The sequence below is a fragment of the Salvelinus namaycush genome, chromosome 16, assembly GCF_016432855.1.
Source record: "Salvelinus namaycush isolate Seneca chromosome 16, SaNama_1.0, whole genome shotgun sequence".
Taxonomy (NCBI): domain Eukaryota; kingdom Metazoa; phylum Chordata; class Actinopteri; order Salmoniformes; family Salmonidae; genus Salvelinus; species Salvelinus namaycush.
This window is the reverse complement of record NC_052322.1, coordinates 39,833,878-39,856,790: the sequence shown is the minus strand read 5'-3', so window position 1 is coordinate 39,856,790 and position 22,913 is coordinate 39,833,878. Positions and strand designations below refer to the sequence as shown.

General features: G+C 45.8%; 2 protein-coding genes across 3 annotated transcripts; one reads left to right on the top strand and one right to left on the bottom strand.

Moving 5' to 3' along the window:
- Nucleotides 1-47: 47 nt before the first annotated feature.
- On the bottom strand, nucleotides 48-12,275 carry zhx3 (zinc fingers and homeoboxes 3). Of its 2 annotated transcripts, XM_039011236.1 has the most exons (8): nucleotides 11,948-12,275; nucleotides 5,068-6,023; nucleotides 4,773-4,880; nucleotides 2,836-4,578; nucleotides 2,435-2,645; nucleotides 1,806-1,984; nucleotides 1,104-1,374; nucleotides 48-991 (listed from the first exon to the last, which is right to left on the bottom strand). In XM_039011236.1, exons 2-8 carry the CDS (start codon nucleotides 5,854-5,856, stop codon nucleotides 981-983), a joined length of 3,312 nt encoding a protein of 1,103 aa, XP_038867164.1. In that variant the 5' UTR covers nucleotides 5,857-6,023; nucleotides 11,948-12,275; the 3' UTR covers nucleotides 48-980. The 2 variants fall into 2 exon arrangements, with proteins under 2 accessions (XP_038867164.1, XP_038867162.1); XM_039011234.1 differs by having other exon boundaries at nucleotides 1,806-2,645; nucleotides 11,948-12,268.
- Nucleotides 12,276-14,829: 2,554 nt separating this feature from the next.
- Nucleotides 14,830-18,731, top strand: rab5if (RAB5 interacting factor). The gene is made up of 4 exons (XM_039011232.1): nucleotides 14,830-15,131; nucleotides 15,795-15,898; nucleotides 16,179-16,308; nucleotides 17,186-18,731. The coding sequence occupies exons 1-4, from the start codon at nucleotides 15,024-15,026 to the stop codon at nucleotides 17,225-17,227; spliced, it is 384 nt and encodes a 127-aa protein (XP_038867160.1). The 5' UTR covers nucleotides 14,830-15,023; the 3' UTR covers nucleotides 17,228-18,731.
- The last annotated feature ends 4,182 nt before the right edge of the window (nucleotides 18,732-22,913 follow it).

Below are 22,913 nucleotides of genomic sequence, written 5' to 3'. Positions count from 1 at the left end.
ACACACGTCAACCTCGATCATTGACTTTGAAAATAAGTGACAGGAAACCAATTTGTTACATTGTTTATTCTGCAAATATCTGTAAAAAGTATACAACAGGCCTAACTAAGTATGTTGGAACTTCTTTTACAGTCAGTCAAGATGTTACAGTTTAAGAAAAAGATCCATGAAAAGATAGACGACATACAGAACAGAAGCACTTGATGTTAAAACAAGGACACATCTAATATTCACCTCAAGTCTCCTTTAAAAATAAAAAAAAACCTGTGCAGTTTCTCCTACCCCAGTACCTAAAAACCTCTTGGATACAGTCAGTCTCTTCCCCTCCCTCACACCAGTGATCCTCCCACTGGAGGATTGGATTGGTCGATATCTGTCCAGTCAATTTTTTTTAAACACCCCACACCCTCCTTTCACGTCTGCTGGAGTCAAAATCCCAACCTCCCCTTTTCTCCTCTCCCTCCATTCGCAGGAGAGGATGGGGAGAGAAACACCCCCCTTCCTCAGCAAATCCTGCACTTGAGTTAACTGGAACTTGTTGTTTTGAAGGAGGAAATGGCAGATTAGAGGATGTGAAGGAGTAGGGTGGGGGTGTCGGAAAAATGGAAAGCAGACAGGAGGCCATCTTCAGCATAGCGGAGGGTTCGGGGTTCAATGTCCATCCCCAGTAAAGGGGGTGGTTGTGTGGGGGAGTTCAGGGTCCATTTCTAGTGATCCAGTTACAATCACATCTGCTGTCATGCACTCACAACACTCCCCGTGCAAAGACCACCTGCATTGTCTCTCTGGGCCACCCCTAGACCAGGGTCTCCCAAACTCGGTCCTGGGGGCACACGTTTTGGTTTTTGCCCTAGCGCTACATAGCTGATGGAAACAACCAACTCATCAAGCTTTGATTATTTGAATCAGCTGTGTAGTGCTAGGGCAAAAACCAAAACGTGCACCGGGGGAGGGGAAACCCTGAACTAGACAAAGGCCCCTCAGTCTGTTCCTGTGACAAACGAAAAAATAAATACAATAAATAAACCTTGTATGTAGTGCTACTTTATGACAGTGTCATGTGCCAACATTCTAAATGCATATACCAAGAAAAAAAACACTACCTTTTTCAGGATTCACAGCCTTGGTGTCCACGCTCCTCTCATCTTTCGCTTCTCCACACACCGACTGTTCCATCTTCTCCTCACCTTCAACCGGCTCTGACGATCCTTCCTCCATGGGTGCTGGGTTGGGTGTTATTCCCCCTGCCACGGGTGTCTCCTCTGTGGCTGCAACACCCCTGTCCTTCCCCTGCAGCAGTATAGGAGCCTGGGTAGAGAACCAGCGTCGTACCAGCTCTTCGGTCAGCCCACTAGCCTGGGCCAGCTCCAACACCTGTAGAGGACAGACAGTCTTACTAATCACTACTGACAGGCATTCTGCTACTCAACTTTTGGACACACTTTACATCCAGGTGCACAAATACCATGTCATTTAATGATAATTTCTTGGTGTTATTACATGTAACTTGAACCAACTCAGTGGCCTTGTGGTTATAGTATCCGCCCTGAGTTTGGAAGTTCGATCCTCAGCTGAGTCATCCCAAAGACTGTAAAAATGGGACCTGAGGAGTCTGCTTGGCACGCAGAATTAAGGAGATAAATTGGGGGCAAGGCCCTGCGATAGACTAGCATCCTGTCCAGGGGGTGTACTTGTACATCAAGCTACAGAAACAGGATCCTGCTCCTATGAGCAGCTCGTGCAAGGGTACTTCAGAATATGAAGATTAAAAGAAAAACTATTTATCCCAGAATTTAGAGTCCTACCTGTTCTTCCTCCAGACTCCCGTGGGCCTCCAGATGGGCCTTGAGCATCTGAGTGTCTCCCCTCTGGAAGTCCTCCTTCAGGACCATGGTCTGGTAGGCCTCCAGCCACTTAAGCTGGCCGTTCTTCTGCACGTAGCGACAGTCCCCGAACCAACGCACTACCTCAGGCCTGGGCAGCCCTGTGGAAGAGATCAGCTCGTCATACTGGGCTGCGCTGGGCCACTGGGTCCGGACAAACACCTGCTTCAAGAGGTGGAGCTGCTCTAACGTCTTCTTGCCCCGGATAGGGGAGGGTTTGGGGGACGCGGAGGGCTTGAGGGCAGGGGTGGAAGATGGTGCTGCTGGTTTTGGGGTTGTAGAGGGGGAGGGTTTAGGTGATGGAGATGGCTTTGGGGTTAGACTTGGAATTGTGGATGGAGCAGGGGTAAGGGTGGGGGTTGATGTTGGGTCTGGGGAGGGAGACAGGGTAGGCATGGTGGGGCTATCTGCCTGCCCTCCCTCAGACTCCAGTTTGCCATCTGACTCAGTCACTTTGAGCATCTTCAGGTTGATCTTAATTGGGTTCACCTTCAGCTCGGAGCCTGAACCATCCTCCTCTTTCTTCACCCCGACATCATCCTTACTCTTACCTCCCTCCTCCCCTCCACCTGCTTCCATCTCATCCGCTTGCTCCGCCCTCTCCAACTCCTCTTTCTTCTTCTCAGCAGCGACTCTCTTCCTGCGTTCAGCGAACCAGCCGTGGATCTCTCTACGGGTCATTTTGGTCTCGGCCCGGAGGCGGTCCACCTCCTCTCCAGGTGGGTCAGGGTCCTGGCTGAAGCTGGCCTCCAGCGCCCTCACCTAGTGGGGTAGAGAAGAGATTAGTGTAGGGTAGACGAGCATAGGTTTCTCATGTCCCAGTGAGCAATTTGATTGGCAGTAAATACACACTAAAGGGATACTTCACCTATAATAAAAAATGGTTTTATCTTATGGGGGAAAAAATTAAGCTGTGTGCAAAGTCAATCATCACAGTCACACCACCACTCACCTGCTGAGGGTCCCTCTCTTTGTAGCGGATGGCTGTGAAGTCTGGGGAGGGGGGTCTGGGTGGCCGTCTGGACGGGGTGGTGGGGGAGGTGGGTGTCTGAGAGGGAGGGGGGCTGAGGGCTGCCAACCCCTGCTGGGAGGTTTTAATATTCTCATTGGGAGTGGCAGTGTCCGAGAGGTCCATGGGGGTAGCACTGTTACCACGGGGCGTCCCAGGTGTGGTCGTTGCGCTAGCACCCCCCTGACCGCCCGTGCTCGAACGCCCCCCCTTGAGGTTGCGGAAGTGGTAGCGGCGGTCACTGAACCACTTACGGACCTCGCGCACGGTCAGGCCGGTGAAGGAGATGAGACGGTCCACCTCTTCCTGGTTGGGGAACTGGTTGTTGGTGAAGCTCTCTTTGAGGGCGCTCAGTTGCTCCACGGTCTTCTTGCTCTTGTAGAAGCCGGGGTCCAGGAAGGTGTTGGGGAGCGTTCTGGAGCTGGGGGTTCCACTGGCGTCTGTGCTCCCGCTCTGCGCCGGAGAAGATGAGGAGGAAGGTTTGGTGGAAGGGGAAGATGCCACCTCTGTTTTGGTGGTGGTGGGGTTACTGGTAGGATTACTGGTGGTGGTGGGGTTACTGGTGGTGGTGGGGTTACTGGTGGTGATGGCAGTAGGGGTGGCTGTGGGGCCACTGGTTGTGGTGATTGTTTTCTTGTTGCTCAAGCTGCTGCTGTTAGTATCTTTGCTGTTGGGTTTGTTGTCCATGGTGCTTTTAATATCAGCGGTTACTTGACTTTCACTTATCATTTTAGCAATAGTACTGCTGTTGTTTTTGCTGCTGTTGTTGTACCTACTGTCAGTGCTGCTGCTTTTAACCATGCTGATAGCATTGCTGTTGCTTTTCCCACTGAGATTAGCAATAGCATGGTTGATTTTACCATTGGCGTTAATGACTTTTCCAGTGCTATAAATGCTGTTCCCCCTGTTGTTGCCAAAGCTAAGGTTAATAACACTAGCATGGCTGCTGAAACTACTGCTATTGTAACCACTACGGCTACTGCTGATGTTACTACTAGTACTCCCTCCACCATTACTAGTACTACTAGTACTCCCTGCACCATTTCTACTATTACTAGTACTACTGATACTACTAGTACTCCCTCCACTATTACGGCTACTGATGATGATGTTGTTTCCAATACTACTGCTCTCCACCACCATGCTGATCCCCTTATCGGCCACTAGGGCGGCAGCAGGCCGGGCCTGCATCATAGGGCGGGCTGCAGCTTGGTGCTTGGGTGTGACCGCCAGGGCCATGGGGGCACTGTTGACCTGGATGCTGTTGGCCATCATGGGCTGGGTGACAATCACCCCACCCTGACCCACCAGAGAACCCTGGAGGATGTGAGGGATCCCTGTAGGCCCCAGAGAGGCAGGCAGGACCCTGATGGTGTGCTGGGCTGGACTGTGGTGGGTCTGGCTCAATGGCTGGTACTGGGTGCTAGGGGGAGATGTCTGTATGATGGTGTTGAACATCTTCTTCCTGGCCTCCTCTATCTCCTCTGGAGACCAGCTGATGCCCTGCTTGAGTCTCTGGGCGGTGAACCAGATGTTGATCTGCTCCTCTGGGAACTTGGTGACCACGGTGAGGTAGCAGAGCTCTGCCTTGGTGGGATAGGGGAACTTACTGAAGGACGTCTTGAGGAAGGAGGAAGAGTCCATGGAGGCGCTGTAGGTTGGGATGCTGCTCAGAGGGATCATCACCTGCACCACAGAAGGTAGAATATATATTTCATGTAGTACCAACATCGGAATTACATTGAATTTACACTACTTCATGTAACTATTTCATATAAACTAGGAGCAGATTTACACTGACAGCTCAAAAGGCACTGAAACCCATGTATTTCCATGGTAAATGTAAATACACTAAAAATAAAGTAAATCAATGTTTGTACCTTGGGCATGTTCTTGGAGGAGGTGGATGTGGAGGAGGAGAGGGCAGCGGACACTGTGATGGGAGCTGTCTGATGGTAGACGTTCCTGTTCTGGACCACTGACACCACCTGGTTCAGAGAATAGAAAACAAACATTATTGTCGACAGTCTGATATGAAATGCATTCAACTCCCTGAGGAAACTTGTACACATTCTGGCAATGTAATTCAATGAAGTTAATTGAGCACCAATTGTAATTTGCAGTAATGGACTGACCAAGATGTGAAACACAGAAAAGATCAAATGCACTAAGTACCTGTGTGATGGCAGTCTTGAGCATGGGCAGAGCCCCCGAGCCGTTCACTATCTGGATAGCAGAGGGGAGCGTGACCTTGGTGGCTATCCCGTTGTGCACTATGGTAGGGACGTGGGTAACCGTCACTGTGGGGGTCTCTTTTCTCTCCATCTCCTTGGACTTAGAGATGGGGAGGGTGTCTGGGGAGGGTTCATCAGGAGAGGAATGGGACACCACAAACCTCTTGGACTCTGACTTCCCCTTCATCATCCTCATGATGGGGGTCTTTGTGATGGTGATCTCTGTGTCCCTCCCGGTCTCTGACCCTGTCACCAGACTCTGCTCCACCACCACCCTCCTGTCCCTCCTCCTCAGCTGCAGGGTGGTGCACACTGTGCTGGGGTGAACCTGGGCATTGTGCAGGGCCAAGCCCTCAAACTTGGCCGCTGACACCCCACAGTCCACGCACTGGAAGCTGGGGTCAGCTCTGAAGTCCGGGTGGCCACTGTAGACGTGGTCCAGGAACAGGTTTAGGTCCTGGGTCTCAAAGTTACACGGCCTGCAAGTGTAGGTGCCACACCCATCTTTGACATCATTGCCCCCCTCAGGCCTGGAGGATTTGCCTGGGGATCGCTCCCGGGGGCTCTGCCCGTTACCGCTCACACCCATAGAGGGGTAGCCCTGTTCCCGGGCCTGTCGGAGGAGGGAGAGAGGGTCTGACAGGCATGAGTCCTGCTCCAGCTCCTCCCGGAGGTGCATGGTCTTATGGGGGATCATACAGGGTATGGTGGATTTCCTCTTGCTGGCCATGGTTGGAGCGGATGGTGTGGGGAAGGGAGGGGGGTTGTGGTAGCCGGCCAAGTAGTACAGCAGTCAGTTTGTAGTTCAGTTGGGGCGACTATGGACCAGCCATTGGGAGGGGAGCGTGGTGAAACATGACCATGAGTTGGGTTTGCTCACGTCTCAGTGTGTTTGCGCTGAAAACAAGATGGAGAGAAGAAAAAACACAAGCTTCAAGTCATCCTTATGAAACTATACTGTAAGAGGTCAATCATTTTTATACCAAGTCCCAGAAGCATATTACACTACGTAATGAAATTCATTTGATACAGACACAGGAAAGGCCAACATGCTCTGATATGAAAGATGTCTTGAATTGTGGTACAGTGTTCTATCCTTTTCAGTGTTGTTTCTTTGTCAATAAATAGTCTGCTCCTTTAAAAACTCAACTCACAAGCCAAGTAACTCAAGGCTGTGTTTTATTGGCTAATATTGGGTGTTTCTCTCTGCTCCCCTCCTAGTCTCTCACTCTTCTGTAAAAAAGTTTTTTAGAGAGCTATCCCAGGCCACACCCTCTCTCCTCCACGCCTCTAACTTCCCCAGCCTCATACACAGTACACCCTCAGAGGGAACACAACCCACTCTGGACAGACGCAGCACAGCGCATGACAGATCCACACTCATAGGCTGGCCAAACAATTCACACCACCAAAGAAAACATTAGTGAATATTTTCAAATCTGTAGCGGGACATTCACTCCACAGGATTTTGGTAGACTTCATTTGGGGAAAGGTGGGATTTGTATTAGGCATGCGAATGGCACACACACAAAGATTCAATCTCTACACTATCCAAACTTTTCCTATGTTATAACTACCCCTACAACAACAACAAAATGGCGTAGCTTCCTGTTAGGTGTGCGACTTCTCCCTTCCTTCCCCTCACTTCCTCCCTCCCAAGATGCATTGGTGAAATAATGGAGGACAGCTCTAGGGCAATTACTCCCAACGGCACCACACACACACTACCAGTCCTTCAACCCAAAGCCTCCTCCATGAACACAATGAATCCCCCTACCTTATAAGGAGCTTACACACCTCTGTCTCTCACCTCTGCTACATGGCAGACATGTCCACTGTGCAAATTAGGTCAGCGTCATCTTACCCTCTAACCCAAGTTCCCTGCATCCACACACACACAGGGTGGAGCAGAAACCATAGTAAGATGAAGTCGGCCCTACACACTGGTCTAAGACCTGTTGTGTTTCCCTCCTGATGGCGCCGAAGAGCAACGTGTTATTTTGTAGTCCCAACTGACTGGACCCAAACTGCCGACCAACGTTCCAGTGAGCCTCTGAGCTATGGACTAAATGGTGTAGGGGTGTAGAGTTTCAAATCTCTTAAAGGTGCAGTGGCTTTTGGAGGACTGAGGTTGCGGATGTTTTGCAAATAGGACATGGTGTTTAAATGGAGTTATGGAGAAAAAGCTTGACCTAACTTACTAATCAGCGCATCTGTATCGATTCTATCAATGGGGGAGTCTTGTTCAATAAAGAGAGTGGGTCATGTGTTGAAAATACAATCACTGAAGACGATATTGCAAATGATAATCTGAAAACAACGTTTCATCTTTTGTTGCTACTGTGAGTCTCCTATATTACGCAGCAAGCCAATGACCAGTCCCTTCCGTAACATATTCACCAACAGCAATATCTTATGTTTTTTATGCCTCAAAATGTGTTAAAAGTAAAATTGCTAACCTCATTGAAAATACTTTCCGGTCTTCTCCAAAGCATCATACTTTTCCTCTACACTGGTGTCTGGTGTACGAGTGGTTAACAGGCAGAGCAGGCCTTTGCCATTGTGGGGGGAACGCGATCCCCCCCCCCCCCCAAAGGGAGTAACTGCCCTCCGTTTTGGCTATAGTGCCCCCCTCTCTCTCTCTCTGCAACCCGCCACTCCCTCTCCACTGCCATTCAGTTCTGCATCAGGGGGCACAGCTTTGCCAAGGCGGCCAAGTCACATGACCAACACAAAGGCTTATGGGGGGGTGGGCAGGCCCTGCCATCCATCACATGGGCCTGATGGGGAGAGGGGGGGGAAAAGAGGTTGGTGGGGGATGGGCAGGAGGGTTGGGGTGAGAGTAGAGAAGCGAGGGGGGGTGTTAACGGTCTCGGAGGAAGCAGTTAGGTGTTTCAGCCAGGAATTTTCTGCCCCAATACCACCCCCCCATCCACCCAACCCCCGCTCTCTTGCTCCCTCTGCCTCTCTTCGCACTACAATCACATCAAGTCATTTCTCCTCCCCCTCCTCGACTGCGAAGACTGGAATGTTCCGCCGCAAGCTCTTCAGCCAGTGGACACAACCTGAGAGCTGGGCTGCAGTGTGTGTCTGCACATGTGTTTTTCTGAATGAGCATGATATGTGCGTGTGTGCCGAGTACCACACGCCAGCCCCCGACTGGCTACAACGAGCAGTTAAAAGACACAAGATCACAAACTGTGTGTGAACCCCCCATTAACACCTTGGAGCACCACCGTTAGGCTAACTTGACTACTGTAGGTTCACACAACACACAGCTGGGAGGAGAGCTCATTCTCCAGGTGGACTTTTGTTAAGCAGTATTTACACTGAGTATCTCCGAGAGGAACATTTCACAGAGATTACATGAACAAAGAACCTGCTTCACAGGAATTGAGTAGATACATGTATCAGTACAACACTGGTGAACCTCTCCTCTTGATCTCAGCAGATCTCAGACAAGCCCTGTTGACTTATGGGAGATCCGCTGAAAACTAAAATATGGGTCAGAAATGTTTTTCCATGAGCACAGCGAGACTTACCATGAAGCTTGATTGTGTGTCAGTGTGGGAGCTTGCATGCGTGCGCACATCAGTGTGCCTGTGTGTGAGCATGCGGGGTGTGTGTGAGCACGGGGGAGTGTGAGTGTGTGCTTGTCTGCATGCCTGTGCGTGAGGCTTGTTTACCGAGGCAGTAGGGCGGCCATTTTCCCACACGACACAGCTCGCTGTGACCCACACAGACAGAATGTGATTATTGTCCTGACACTCAAATAATCTGTCAGAGGTAGAGCGCTCAAACACACATGCCCACCCGTCGCTCTATCATACCCTGGACTTGCTTCTATACTCTGTGTATAGTCCAATATTAGCCCCCACACACTAGAGACCAACGCTCCAAATAGTCTAGGAGCGTAGCCGGCCGGGTGCGTACGCCATCCCAGCCAGCATGACATCCCTGACTATGGCTCCTGTCCCTCATCTCTGCTGTATGCCTGTCTGTCCACGTGACAGTGTCCATCTGTCTGTCCTCTCTGTGTGAGAGAGACTCTCCCATATCCCCTAGCCTTCCCATGTTTGCTTGCCTCACCCCTCCCCCTCCTTCCTCTCTCCCCCTTTTTCTGTCCCCTCTTTCTCTCTGACCCACTCCCTTTCTGAATAAGTTCGGCCAAGAGAGACAGGTCGGCAGTGCCACTGGTATGTTACTGTCCCCATGGCAACTGCCCCCCCCCAACCCCCGTTCCCTCCCACTCTCCTCATTTCACTCACTCGTGCATCCACCCACAAGCTCACACACAAACAAACACACCTCAAATGCCATCCAGGTCCTGGCTCTAGTGGGCTTGTTTTTTCCACACACTCCTGTGAGTGGTGACTGGAGAGTCCGTGCCCTGCTCCTATTTCAGTGCCTCACTCACGCGGTGTGCATGTCTTCTAGGTGTGGTCGCCCTCGCCAGCGCACGCTATTGGCTGGTGCGAATGGCGTCCTTTCCTTTCCTGCTCACACTCTGTACAGACAGACGCCTGGGTCACTGCCCACCGTTACTGAGAGACAAGCTGGGAGCACTGAGGCCAGTTCTCTTTGTTTCCCTGAGACCCTCTACCCTTTTAAAATAGCCATACTCCCACCATACTACCCCTACAGTTACCCTTCTACATCCCTCCTCAGCTCCCTCTAAACCAGGAGTATGTGGTAGTAATCTCTCCTTCCATCACCACCTCCTCCTCCTTTCCCTCCTCTGGCACCACAGCAGAGGCTTGCGTATGTTTGTCTCTGAGGTTTCCCTTCATTCAGGCTGTATCATTTGTTCTTCACTTTTGGCAACAGAAACAAAACCCCAATGACACTGTCTCTACACATTGTCACAGTTCAGCTGCTGCTGAATCCCAATTGGGCTGTGTTCAAGTCAGGAGCGCAAACGGCTGCAAAAAGGTTGCGAAAGCCTGCGTTGCTGTGGCCACTGGCAGTGCAGGCTTTAAAGCTGGATTGTTAAGAGGGTAGGGAGAGAAAAATGGCGGAGCACCACCATGCTCTGTGCTGGCCAACCTAAAATGGCTGACATCACAGGCTGTTAGCCAGGCAGTGCTCTGCCGGTTACTGTTGACCTAAACCTGCTGGCTCTGGACACAGGCACACACGCTCTCTTCCTCCTTTCGCTTCCAATCCTCTCCTCCTATAGAAAAAGGGGTCTTACAGCAGACAGCCTTAGTGGGGTTTTGTGGAGAATAAAAGTTGAACAGTTGGTAAACGAACGCAGGCCAACACAGAAAATAGTCCAAGTTTATTTTGAAAAATGAGGACGGGCAAGAAAATGTTTAACTGCTACCCTTGCCAGACATGTTGATGAAATACAGGCAAATAGTTGTATGTTTTTATTTATAAACAAATAAGGGATTGTTTAAACTACCACGTGCATGCATCAGCTAAATTATTCTGTGTGGCCTACATCTCACAACAACAATGCCAATGGAGCCATTGGAGACACTTTTCAAATCTGATGGTAACAGAGTCAGATATTAGAATCATTCTAATGCAGCCTATGCTATATTGAATTACTGTCCATATACAATCAAGCATTTGTGCCAACACCAGGCCTGGCAGACTGTGCCACAAAGAGAGAAAGGGAGGGTGTGTGTGCGCGTGCGCGATCAGGGAGATAGGCACACCACCATGACCTCAGGCAATCAATTCAACACAAAACACAGTTACTGACTAAATGCACCAACAACCCATTAATAAATTATTTAATGAATCACATCTGAAACACTGAACCCCCCCCTTCATATCATAAATGACTAGTCTACCTTCTTCTCCCCAACAATGGTATGTCAGGGGTGAAAACTGTGACATGGTTGATTAATAGATCGCTGGATTAGAGTTGGGGCTCTATGGCTGTTTTATCATGTGGACATCAGATACAAATTTGCCCTTTGGGAACAGCTTTGAACTAGTATCTATCATGCACAGAGAGCATGGCAATGTTGACATGTGGTGGGAGTAACCTAAACAGCTACTGCTGCTGCGTGCATACATTCATATAGCCTAGGCTATCAGGCATACACACACAGTACATTAGTCGAGATATGAATGTAAATATGAAGAGACAGAATAGTGAAAACTATATTCTGAAAACATTTAGCATCCAAATACATTTGATTACTAAGCAGACAATGTCTGTCATATCTAGAATGGGAAAAACATAGTATATTTAGTCTTATACTCCAATAATTGTAGATTACAAATTGCATAACAGCGTACTAAACTGGCATGGTCAAACGATTTTATGACATCTAGATATCTTAAAGTTAAACTTTCATAGCCCATCTTCCTCAAAATCGTGCACGAGGATGCAATATGATGGACTGATTACAATAAAATCATTCTACATAACCCATAACGCCTAGAGTGCGTCAACGTAAAGCAAGTTGTTATGATAACTAACTACATTAGTTAACTGATAAAACTGTGATTAATTAAAATTGGGAGAGTGATTTTAAGAGGAAAGCCTGTAAATTACATCTCGTCAATGAGACAGTCAGGAAAATTAATTGATACATTGTAACAAAACTGGCGCGTGTTGTTCTTCCGCTCAATTGCGGAGTGAGCGATAAGTTAATAGGCTGGCTACATACATCTTTGTAATATTGTAACCAATTCAGAACAGGGGAAGAGACAAGCCTCCAAAAACTACTCGCCCCTTGCTGTCGCCATTTTATGCGAGCGACATGCAGCTGGCTAACATTAGCACCATAAAGGTAACGCTCGCACAACTTTGAAAGGGTAAAAACTCGTTTTTAAGAATAAATTCACAGAAACCTTACCTTATTTGATAGAGGTGGAGTTCAGATTGTGGAAAAAGTCAAAAATTAACGTAAGCATATGTAACAAAATAAATAAATAATGTGAGATTTGGGGCTTTGTTGATGCCAACTTAGGTAGGGTGGTACCTCTCTCTTCCTCGAATGGTGATAAACGTGATACTGGCCACTTGGGCTAGTGACACAATGGCCCCCGTCGTTCTTGTTTATTTCGAATGGCTCTCACAGCTTCTGGAGGCGTGTGGAGAGGGAAATACGACGCACGTAGTCAGCATAGAGACAGGCACGTGGTACAGAACGTCATTACCGACCTCTTAAGACCTCAGATCGTCTTGAATTTAGAGAGAGAGGGGTTTCATAATAAAGAAAAGTGAACTTTACCCTTCAATATGGTAGTCTAAATTACTCATGTTAAAGGCTTTCCTTTCAGTTGGTATAGGCTAGTCTATACCTCTATGCCACAGGAGGTTGGTGGCACCTTCATTGGGGAGGACTGGCTCGTGGTAATGGCTGGAGCGGAATTGGTGGAATGGTATCAAATACATCAAACACGTGGTTTGATGCCATTCCATTTGCACTGTTCCAGCCATTATTATGAGCCGTCCTCCCCTCAGCAGCCTCCACTGCTGTACTGAGTTAGGCCTAATGTGTTTTCATACCCTAGGTTTTTAGCCTAGGTTACTTTTCTGCTCTTATGTCTCATGGGGTGTGAATGCGAAACAGCTCTGATCCTGCCACCACAGCCTCATGGTTATCAGACACATCAGACAATATTTCCAGTTGCATGTGAAGTCATGCACACATCACTTTCAATGTGGTGGATGGGCTACAAAATCTGTAGCACAGTAAGGTCCAGATGATCAAATGCTGGAACAGGCCTACCGTTAATGGCTGATCGTTTTTATAGGGATGTATTTAAGCACTACTTTACTTTATCAAGATTCTGCAAAGGAAAAGCTCACAATCTCAGATTCCCTAGTGAATTGATTGAGACCGTTCATCCATGTTGTTCTTGTAACGAAGCCTTCAAGGCTTACACTCAACTTTAGAGACTATGACATTTGTACTCTGCCTTCTTCCTGGTCTTGACCTTTATGTACAGGTGGTATAGTGCTGTGTAGTGTTGTGCAGTTGGTTCACAGGTGGTATAGTGCTGTGTTGTGCAGTTGGTTCACAGGTGGTATAGTGCTGTGTAGTGTTGTGCAGTTGGTTCACAGGTGGTATAGTGCTGTGTAGTGTTGTGCAGTTGGTTCACAGGTGGTATAGTGCTGTGTAGTGTTGTGCAGTTGGTTCACAGGTGGTATAGTGCTGTGTAGTGTTGTGCAGGTGGTGTAGTGGAGTAACACGTTGCCTTAGACCTGCAGGACTCGAGTCTGCTCCCAGAGCCTGATGGTGGACCAACACAGTCTGAGTCTGTAGTTACACATACCGCACAGGTTACATACTAGGTCGGCTGCTGGGGTTCATGCAAAGAGATGGAGGACAAGAGTTTACTAATGGTAGCTCCTCTAACCAAGCTTAATATCTAGGGTTAAGCTCAATGGGCTAACACAGGCTCAAGTCCTTCAAACAACCCAAGTTTGATACCAAATTGGTCACACTAGTTTCCCTCTAACGGTTGATTGTGCCCCACTACATCAGTGGTGGTTGTAGTGGGATGTCTGCTGTCTATGTAGCAGTTCGCCTTGGGGGTTGGATGCAGACCTATCTAAGGTATGTGAGGCCTGGACCTTTATGGCAAATATGTCTTTGCCCTGTAACCACAGAGCAGTGGTGGAAAAAGTACCCAACTGTCATACTTGAGTAAAAGTTAAGATACCTTAATAGAAAATGACTAAAATAAAAGTAAAAGTCACCCAGTAAAATTCTACTTGAGTAAATGTATAAAAGTATTTGGTTTAAAATAGACTTAAGTATCAAAATAATAGTATAAATCATTTCAAACCAGATGGTACTATTTTCTTGTTTTTTTTTATTTCCGGAAAGCCACGGGCACACTCCAACATTCAGACATAATTTACAAACGAAGCATGTGTGTTTAGTCAGTCCGCCAGATCAGAGGCAGTAGGGATGACCAGGGATGTTCTCTGTTTAGTGAGTCTGCCAGATCAGAGGCAGTAGGGATGACCAGGGATGTTCTCTGTTTAGTGAGTCTGCCAGATCAGAGGCAGTAGGGATTACCAGGGATGTTCGGTTGATAAGTGCGTGATTTTGACAATTTTCCTGTCCTGCTAAGCATTCAAAATGTAACGAGTACTTTTGGGTGTCAAGGAAAATGTATGGAGTAAAAAGTACAATATTTTCTTAAGAAATGTTGTGAAGTAAAAGTAGTCAAAAATATAAATAGTTAAGTAAAGTACATATACCCCAAAAAACTACTTAAGTAGTACTTTAAAGTATTTTTACTTAAGTACTTTACACCACTGCCACAGAGTCAGTGGAATTAACTTCAGCCATAGTCTTGTAAACCCGACCCTAGGCAAGCCAGAACTTTTGAAAATTGTGGGAGACAACCTGGATGTCTAGAGAGACTACTTCAATCATTTTTACCCATCAATTGCTACAATAGTGATACATTGTGAGTTGCATTTAAGCTTGAGTATCTATTCCAAAGACTTCCACATTGAAGAAAGGACACCCTCCATCCCATAATCTACATCAGCCATACTCAAAGACACTGAAAATACTGCTCTGCATCTATGATTAGAACACAGCTCTATCATTTGAAAGGCCAGAGCAGCCGTACAACAAAACCAGAAAGACAAAAAGAAAGAGGCAATAGCATGACTCCACCTCCAGAGCGCGCTGTCTTTTATTTTTGTGTGAAACTTGTCCGTTGGGTGAACGTAGCATTTTCTTATTGGCTCTTACCGACAGGCTAATTTCGGGTCAAGTCCTTCCTGCGCATGAAGTCTGTAGTGTCAGCAGTGCGGTGGTTCCTTTAGCCCTTTGTAAACATTTGACAATAATAATCGATTGAAATAGACGACGGGAACCGTATAATAATAACATTATTGTAAGGTGTGTTGCACGCGGAGCTTCATTTAACGTCTGCAGAGCAAAGGGGTAACAGCAGAGAATGACGAACGGTTCAAAGAGAAAAGAAGAAGTTCATCTCGCCAATGGGGGTGTAAAGCAGTCCACATGGAGCAAAGTCTTAAATAGTACCGCTGTATGGGAAGAGAAGGTTGGTTTAGCTCATCTGATTATATCGATATGGTTGTTTTTCATGTATATTTTGGACAAAGCTGGATATTTAGCGTTTTCATATTGGGCCCTCCTCACTTGATTAGCCAGACAGCTAACTTTAACCAGCATGCTAACGGAGCTAGCTGGCTGTCACCAGGAGTCAGGATCGGGTAAAGTCGGGGTAGGCTAACGTTAGCTATTTAGGCTGGGGACATGGTTGAGGGATCTGATTGCCCTGTCTCAAGTGCCAACGATAGTTGTGACTCCTATGATTTTGTATTTTAGCTAGCTACATTGACATTGTGAAGATAGGGCCCGGAAGTTGTCGTGGCCTTTGTTACAGTCAAGATTAACGCAAATACTAATCAGTCAAACCCACTGATCTTTGAGGAGCCGTTAGCTTCACCCCTCCTCAGTGACTTCTTCCTCGAGAGTAATCAAACGTTCGCTAGGTTGTCGGTATATAGCACAGCAGCTCTCAAACGTACCACTGTTTACACTACGCTCGTACATGATTTTGTGGAGATTTCTGGATACCGTCTTTAGGGGAAACTTGCCAGTGGATGAATATAGAATACTTTATCAATGTGACTATGACATTACTTGCTCCTCTTTGAAACAACTCACTTACGTTTATCCTTTTCTTCTGCTTACTCTCCAGGATGAGTTTTTAGATGTGATCTACTGGATTCGACAGATTATCGCTCTCATCCTTGGAGTGATATGGGGTGTTGCACCACTAAAAGGCTTCCTAGGAATAGCCATGTAAGTATCATAATGCCTACTCTCCTTTTGCACTCATTGTGGGCCTGCAGGGCCAGGAGAGTACACTGGTTCAATGCATCTCTCTCTACGATACATCCCCTTAAAACAACTACCTCTTGCAGTGTTAATCATTTATTTTACAACAGTAACATCTTTGTGTATAGCTTCCCTCTCCCTTGTTCCCTTCCTGTTTTTTCCCAAACAACTATAACAACTGTGCCTTAACTTCAATAACAACGATGGCTCCATCTCTGTCTAACACTACCCTCTGGTCCTCCAGATTCTGTGTCATCAACGCAGGGGTCCTGTATGTGTACTTCAGCAGCTTTCAGCAGGTGGACGAGGAGGAATATGGAGGAACGTGGGAACTCACCAAAGAAGGCTTCATGACATCCTTTGCATTATTTCTGGTACGCACACAATCATTTGTTGAACCTCTGGAAGTAATGGTCCAGGCAGTATTTATGTTGTGGTCAGTGGTCACGGAGAGATTGTTTAGGCTGGGGACATGGCTGAGGGATCTGATTGTCTCAAGTGCCAATGATAGTTGTGACTCCTATGATTTTGTATTTTAGCTAGCTACATTGACATTGTGAAGATAGGGCCCGGAAGTTGTTGTGGCCTTTGTTACAGTCAAGATTAACGCAAATACTAATCAGTCAAACCCACTGATCTTTGAGTACCCATTAGCTTCACCCCTCCTCAGTGACTTCTTCCTCGAGATTAATCAAACGTTCGCTAGGTTGTCTGCATTTAACGATAGTTGTGACTCCTATGATTTTGTATTTTGTTCCTGGTTAGCAGTAGCACTAACACATATATTTTTTTACCTTTTATTTAACTAGGCAAGTCAGTTAAGAACAAATTCTTATTTTCTATGATGGCCTAGAAACAGTGTGTTAACTGCCTTGTTCAGGTGCAAAACGACAGATTCTTACCTTTTCGACTCAGGGATTCGATCTTGCAACCTTTCGGTTACTAGTCCAACGCTCTAACCAGTAGGCTACATGCCGCCTCCATCTGATTGAAGTAAAAGCCTGATACGTGATCTATTAAGAGTTAAATTGGATATTGCAGTGCTGTGATGTAAAAAGAACCTGCACAACAAGATGCATTGTTTGAGCGTTTTTGCATGGATTCAGTACCCTGATATGGTTCTGAGAATTGAACAAACACTGTTTTCACAAGAACTGAAAATAGCCAAAAGTCTCTCAATCTGCATCTATCAGTTTCTGATACTGTATGTGAAAATGTCCTTTATCCATGGCTAACCCTCTCTCTTTCCAGGTGGTGTGGATAATATTTTACACAGCGCTTCATCATGACTGAAGACCTGAGGGGAATCCAATCCATTTGAGAAAAATATGAACATTTCAGTTGAAGTTAAAATGTCAAGACATGAAGTGTTTAGAAATTGTTTTTAAGACAACTCGGAAACTCGGATCCTCTTTAGTTAAAATGTACATACGTTTTTTTGCGTAGAGCTTCCTATTGGTTGATTCTGTTATTTTCCAAGTGGGTAAACTGAGCTCATTTTTCTACAATGAGTTTCCAAGTCGGAAATGTCAGAGTTTCCGAGTTGCTTTGAAAGCGGCAAAACTCCACAGTTTCTGGTGTGTCACCACCCACACCTAGGACCCGTCTTTATGCAGTGCATTTTGGGAGCCATAGTTTGACATGAATGACCTTGTAAGACCATCAGGTTAACATTAAGTTATGGCTCTGTTTGAATACTTTATTGGTGCATCTCAATAGTTTAACATGGCTTCTTCTCTTCACCTCCTTTCCTTTATCTGAACTGACCTGTAAACACAGCACTGGTGAGGAGGATGCCATTTAGACATTTGCTCTCACCTGTCCAGTTATTTCATATCAATGCAGATAAAGGGGATGAGGAGAAGAGGTATTTTTTCACTATTGAGATGCAACCTTTCCATCCATCTGTATTTCTCCTTACCTTTCTAGAGCTGATCACTGATCTGACAGAAATGGGTTGATGAAAGCAAGTGCTCAGCCAGATTGTTTCCACCTACCCATCCCATAGAGAATGATAGAGGCCTCTAGTGGCCAAAAGGCTGTATTTGCATGGGCAGCACCATTGAGGACTAACACCATTTTAATGTAATCAACTGGGTGGGACTTTTAACTTCATTGGCTGATCCCTCCTGGTGACTCTGATGGAGTAATGTCCAACCGGGTCATCAGAAGGGATCAGCCAATTGTAAAGAAGAAATTTGACTACTTAAAAATGGAGATTGCCTCAATCGTGCTGCCCATGCTGTCACACACGCTATAATTGCACAGATACAAAGATGAGTCCTCTGTATATCTTTGACCCACCCAGCCTAGATCAGTGTAATTTTCATGGAGAGATGGAAGGAAACCATCTCTGAAGTGTTGGAACTGTCCAACTTTTAAGCTAAAACTGTTCTACAGCCATAATTTGTTATTGTTTTTCTTTTCACTCAGTAATGGCAGTAATTGTATCTAGCAGTCAGAATTGGTTTTAATGAAACTTTTGTTTGTTTTCCCTCACACATAGCTTCCAAATCAAATAGTCTTACCTAATGTTCTGAGATTATTAATTTAAACATCTGTCAATTCTGTGAAATGTTCCCTTTTCTCAATCTGCATTGTATTAAACTGATTTATTTGTACTACTTTGTTATATCTTGGTTGATGTAACATACTTTTCAGTATTTTATAGTTAATTCAAGATGGCTGTAATGACACTACTGTACCACGTACATGGTTGGTTTTTGAGAGTATTGTATTTTCTGATTTGGAAATCACATTAAACATTGGCTTTGTTTATCATCCAATTTCAAAGAGATGCTGTGTCACTGATTTAGTATTTGTTAAGAGCATGTCAACTCTTGCTGAGTAAAATCATCTGCATTCACACAGGTGCAGTTCTTTGAATATGAATGGTACAGGATACTCAAGTGTGTGCACATCCTTGTCTCAACAGCTAGTCACTAGTACATCATCTTGCAAGTATACAGTCTTCTGATTTTTCAAATAAACTGTCTCCATAGCATGGACAAGAAATGTCACATTTTTGGAAACTCATTTGCAACTCGTTGTCCTCTCTCCTCGCCTCCTCAAAACCCATTGGAGGAGAAGGTCAGAGGGGTGGGACCAATGGGTTTTGAAAGGTGGCAAGGAGTATTCATTTGAGATTAGCCCATTGTATTATTAGTATAGTATTTTATATACAGTACCAGTCAAAAGTTTGGACACCTACTCATTCCAGGGTATTTATTTTTACTATTTTCTACATTTGTGGAATAATTCAAAATTATCATGTAACAATTTTTTTTTTTAACTAATCAAAATATATTTTAAATTTGAGTTTCTTTAAAGTAGCCACCCTTTGCCTTGACAGCTTTGCACACACTTGGTGTTCTCTCAACCAACTTCATGAGGTAGTCATCTGGAATACATATCAATTAACAGGTGTGCCTTGTTAAATGTTAATTTGTGGAATTTCTTTCCTTAATGCGTTTCAGCCAATCAGTTGTGTTGTGACAAGGTAGGGGTTATTTTCAGAAGATAGCACTATTTGGTAAAATACGAAGTCCATATTATGGCAAGAACAGCTCAAATAAGCAAAGAGAAACGACAGTCCATTACTTTAAGACATGAAGGTCAGTCAATGTGGAACATTTCAAAAACTTCGAAAGTTTCTTTGAGTGCAGTCGCAAAACCCATCAAGCGCTATGATAAAACTGGCTCTCATGAGGACCTTCCTTTCCACAGGAAAGGAAGACCCAGATTTACCTCAGATTTACCTCTGCCTGATTTACCTCTGCCTGACTCAGGAATTGCAGCTCAAATAAATGCTTTAGAGTTCTAGTAACAGACATCTAAAGATCAACTGTTCAGAGGAGACTGCATGAATCAGGCCTTCATGGTCAAATTGCTGCAAAGACTACTGAAGGACTACTGAAGGACACCAATAATAAGAGACTTGCTTGGGCCAAGAAACACGAGCAATGGACATTAGACCTTTAGTCTGATGAGTCCAAATTTGAGGTTTTTGGTTCCAACCGCCGTGTCCTTGTGAGTTGCAGAATAGGTGAACGGATGATCTCCGCATGTGTGGTTCCAACCGTGAAGCATGAAAGAGGAGGTGTGATGGTGCTTTGCTGGTGACACTGATTTATTTAGAATTCAAGGCACACTTAACCGGCATGGCTACCACAGTATTCTGCAGAAATACGCCACGTCATCTGATTTGCGCTTAGTGGAGCTATCATTTATTTTTCAACAGGACAATGACCCAACACACTTCCAGGCTGTGTAAGGGATATCTGACCAAGAAAGAGAGTGATGAGTGCTGCATCAGATGACCTGGCCTCCACAATCCCCCGACCGCAACCCAATTGAGATGGTTTGGAATGAGTTGCACCGCAGAGTGAAGCAAAAGCAGCCAACAAGTGCTCAGGAAATGTGGGAGCTCTTTTGAGACTGTTGGAAAAGCATTACAGGTGAAGTTGGTTGAGAGAATAGCAAGAGTGTGCAAAGCTGTCAAGGAAAAGGGTGGCTACTTTGAAGAATCTTATTGTTTAACACTTTTGAGTACTACATGATTCCATGTGTGTTATTTAATAGTTTTGAGGTCTTCACTATCATTATACAATGTAAAAAAAATAAAGAAAAACCCTTGAATGAGTAGGTGTGTCCATACTCTAACCAATGAATTACAGTACTTGACTTTTTTGATTCAAATTAGATTGTGTCACTGGCCTACACACATACTGTTAAAGTGAAATTATGTTTGTAGACATTTTTCCAAATATTTAAAACTGAAATGTCCTAACTTAATAAGTATTCAACCCATTTGTTATGGCAAGCCTAAATACGTTCAGGAGTAAAAATATGCTTACGAAGTCACACAGACTCACTATGTGAAATTGTGTTTAACATGATTTTTGAATGACTGCCTCATGTTTGTATCCCATACATACAATTATGTCAGGTCCCACAGTTGAGCTGTGAATTTCAAACAGATTCAACCACAGAGACAAGGGAGGTTTTCCAATGCCTCGCAAAAAAGGGGACCTATTGGTAGATGGGCAAAAAAAAAGAAAGACATTGAATGTCTCTTTGAGCAAGGTGAAGTTATTAATTACACTTTGGATGGTGTATCACACCATGTCGAAGCATCAAACAGGCAAAGCGTCAGTACAGGACTAAGATTGAATCCTACTACACCGGTTCTGACGCTCGTCGGATGTGGCAGGGCTTACAAACCATCACGGACTACAAAGGGAAACCCAGCCGCGAGCAGCCCAGTGACGCGAGCCTAACAGACAGGCTAAATGCCTTTTATTCTTGCTTCGAGGCAATCAACATTGAAGCATGCATGAGAGCGCCAGCTGTTCTGGACGACTGTGATCCCTCTCTCCTTAGCCGATGTGAGCAAGACCTTTAAACAGGTCAACATTCACAAGGCCTCGGGGCCAGATGGATTACCAGGACTTGTACTCAGAGCATGCGCGGACCAACTGTCAAGTGTCTTCACTGACATTTTCAACCTCTCCCTGACCAGGTGTGTAATACCTACATGTTTCAAGCAGCCTTGTAGCACTCACGTTGGTAGCCATGAAGTGCTTCGAAAAGCTGGTCATGGCTCACATCAACACCATCTTCCCTGAAACCCTCGACCCACTCCAATTCGCATACCGCCCCAATAGATCCACAGATCACGCGATCTCAATCGCATGCCACACAGCCCTTTCCCACCTGGACAAAAGGAGAGCCTACGTGAGAATGCTGTTCGTTGACTACAGCTCAGCGTTCAACACCATAGTGCCCACAAAGCTCATCACTAAGCTAAGGACTCTGGGACTAAACACCTCCCTCTGCAACTGGATCCTGGACTTCTTGACGGGCCGCCCCCAGGTGGTAAGGGTAGGTAACAACACATCTGCCAAGCTGAGCTTCAACACAGGGGCCCCTCAGGGGTGGGTGCTTAGTTCCCTCCTGTAATCCCTGTTCACCCACGACTGCGTGGCCAAGCACGTCTACAACATCATTACGTTTACTGACAACACAACAGTGGTAGGCCTGATAACTGCCAATGATGAGACAGCCTATAGGGAGGAGGTCAGAGACCTGGCACTGTGGTGCCAGGACAACAACCTCTCCCTTGACGTGAACGAGACAAAGGAGATAATCGTGGACTATAAGAAACGGAGGGCCGAACACGCCCCCATTCACATCGACAGGGCTGTAGAGGAGCAGGTCGAGAGTTTCAAGTACCTTGGTGTCCACATTCCCAACAAACACACCAAGAAAGTCGTGAAGAGGGTACGACAATGCCTTTTCCCCCTCAAGAGACTGAAAAGATTTGGCATGGGTCCCCAGATCCTCAAAACATTCTACAGCTGCACCATCGAGAGCATCCTGACTGGTTGTATCACCGCCTCACAAGACCACTTCTGGTTATCCTCACTGATTCCACAACACCCAAATCGGTTTTCACCCACCCTGAAACAAAATAGATCAGGCAAAAGGCAAGGGTCCACTTTTTCCAAAAACACAAACTCATCTTTAGCCTGACCCTTGGTGCAAGCCTCAGGCTCTGAGATTTTCACCACACCTACCACCTCAGATACTTTGTAATGGTTAAAAGAGATCCAGCTATTATTCAAATTAAAGTCAAAAGTGAATTAATTTTTTTGTATTTTATTTAACCCTAACCCTTTACCTAATTATCCTCACCTGCTACATTAATTCTCCAAACTTGCTGCATAAGTTCTCCTAACCTCCTCTGACATGCGCTGTCAGCTGTGGGACCTTATATAGACAGGTGTGCGCCTTTCCACATCATGTCCAATCAATTGAATTTACCACAGGTGGACTCCAATCAAGTTGTAGAAACGTCTCAAGGATGATCAATGGAAACAGGGTGCACCTGAGCTCAATTTCTAGTCTCGTAGCAAAGAGTCTGAATACTTATGTGAATAAGGTATTTCGTTTTTTTATATATTTGCCAAAAATTCAA

What these genes read in the sequence shown, in the direction of transcription:
- zhx3 (XM_039011234.1), bottom strand. Translation starts at nt 5,856, where the DNA reads ATGGCCAGCAAGAGGAAATCCACCATACCCTGTATGATCCCCCATAAG. An exon ending in TCAAGACTGCCATCACACAG is followed by an intron (nt 4,881 to 5,067) that starts GTACTTAGTGCA and finishes TCTCTGAACCAG; the next exon opens with GTGGTGTCAGTGGTCCAGAA. An exon ending in GGAGTCTGGAGGAAGAACAG is followed by an intron (nt 1,375 to 1,805) that starts GTAGGACTCTAA and finishes TGTCCTCTACAG; the next exon opens with GTGTTGGAGCTGGCCCAGGC.
- rab5if (XM_039011232.1), top strand. Translation starts at nt 15,024, where the DNA reads ATGACGAACGGTTCAAAGAGAAAAGAAGAAGTTCATCTCGCCAATGGG. An exon ending in CCGCTGTATGGGAAGAGAAG is followed by an intron (nt 15,132 to 15,794) that starts GTTGGTTTAGCT and finishes CTTACTCTCCAG; the next exon opens with GATGAGTTTTTAGATGTGAT. An exon ending in GGCTTCCTAGGAATAGCCAT is followed by an intron (nt 15,899 to 16,178) that starts GTAAGTATCATA and finishes CTGGTCCTCCAG; the next exon opens with ATTCTGTGTCATCAACGCAG.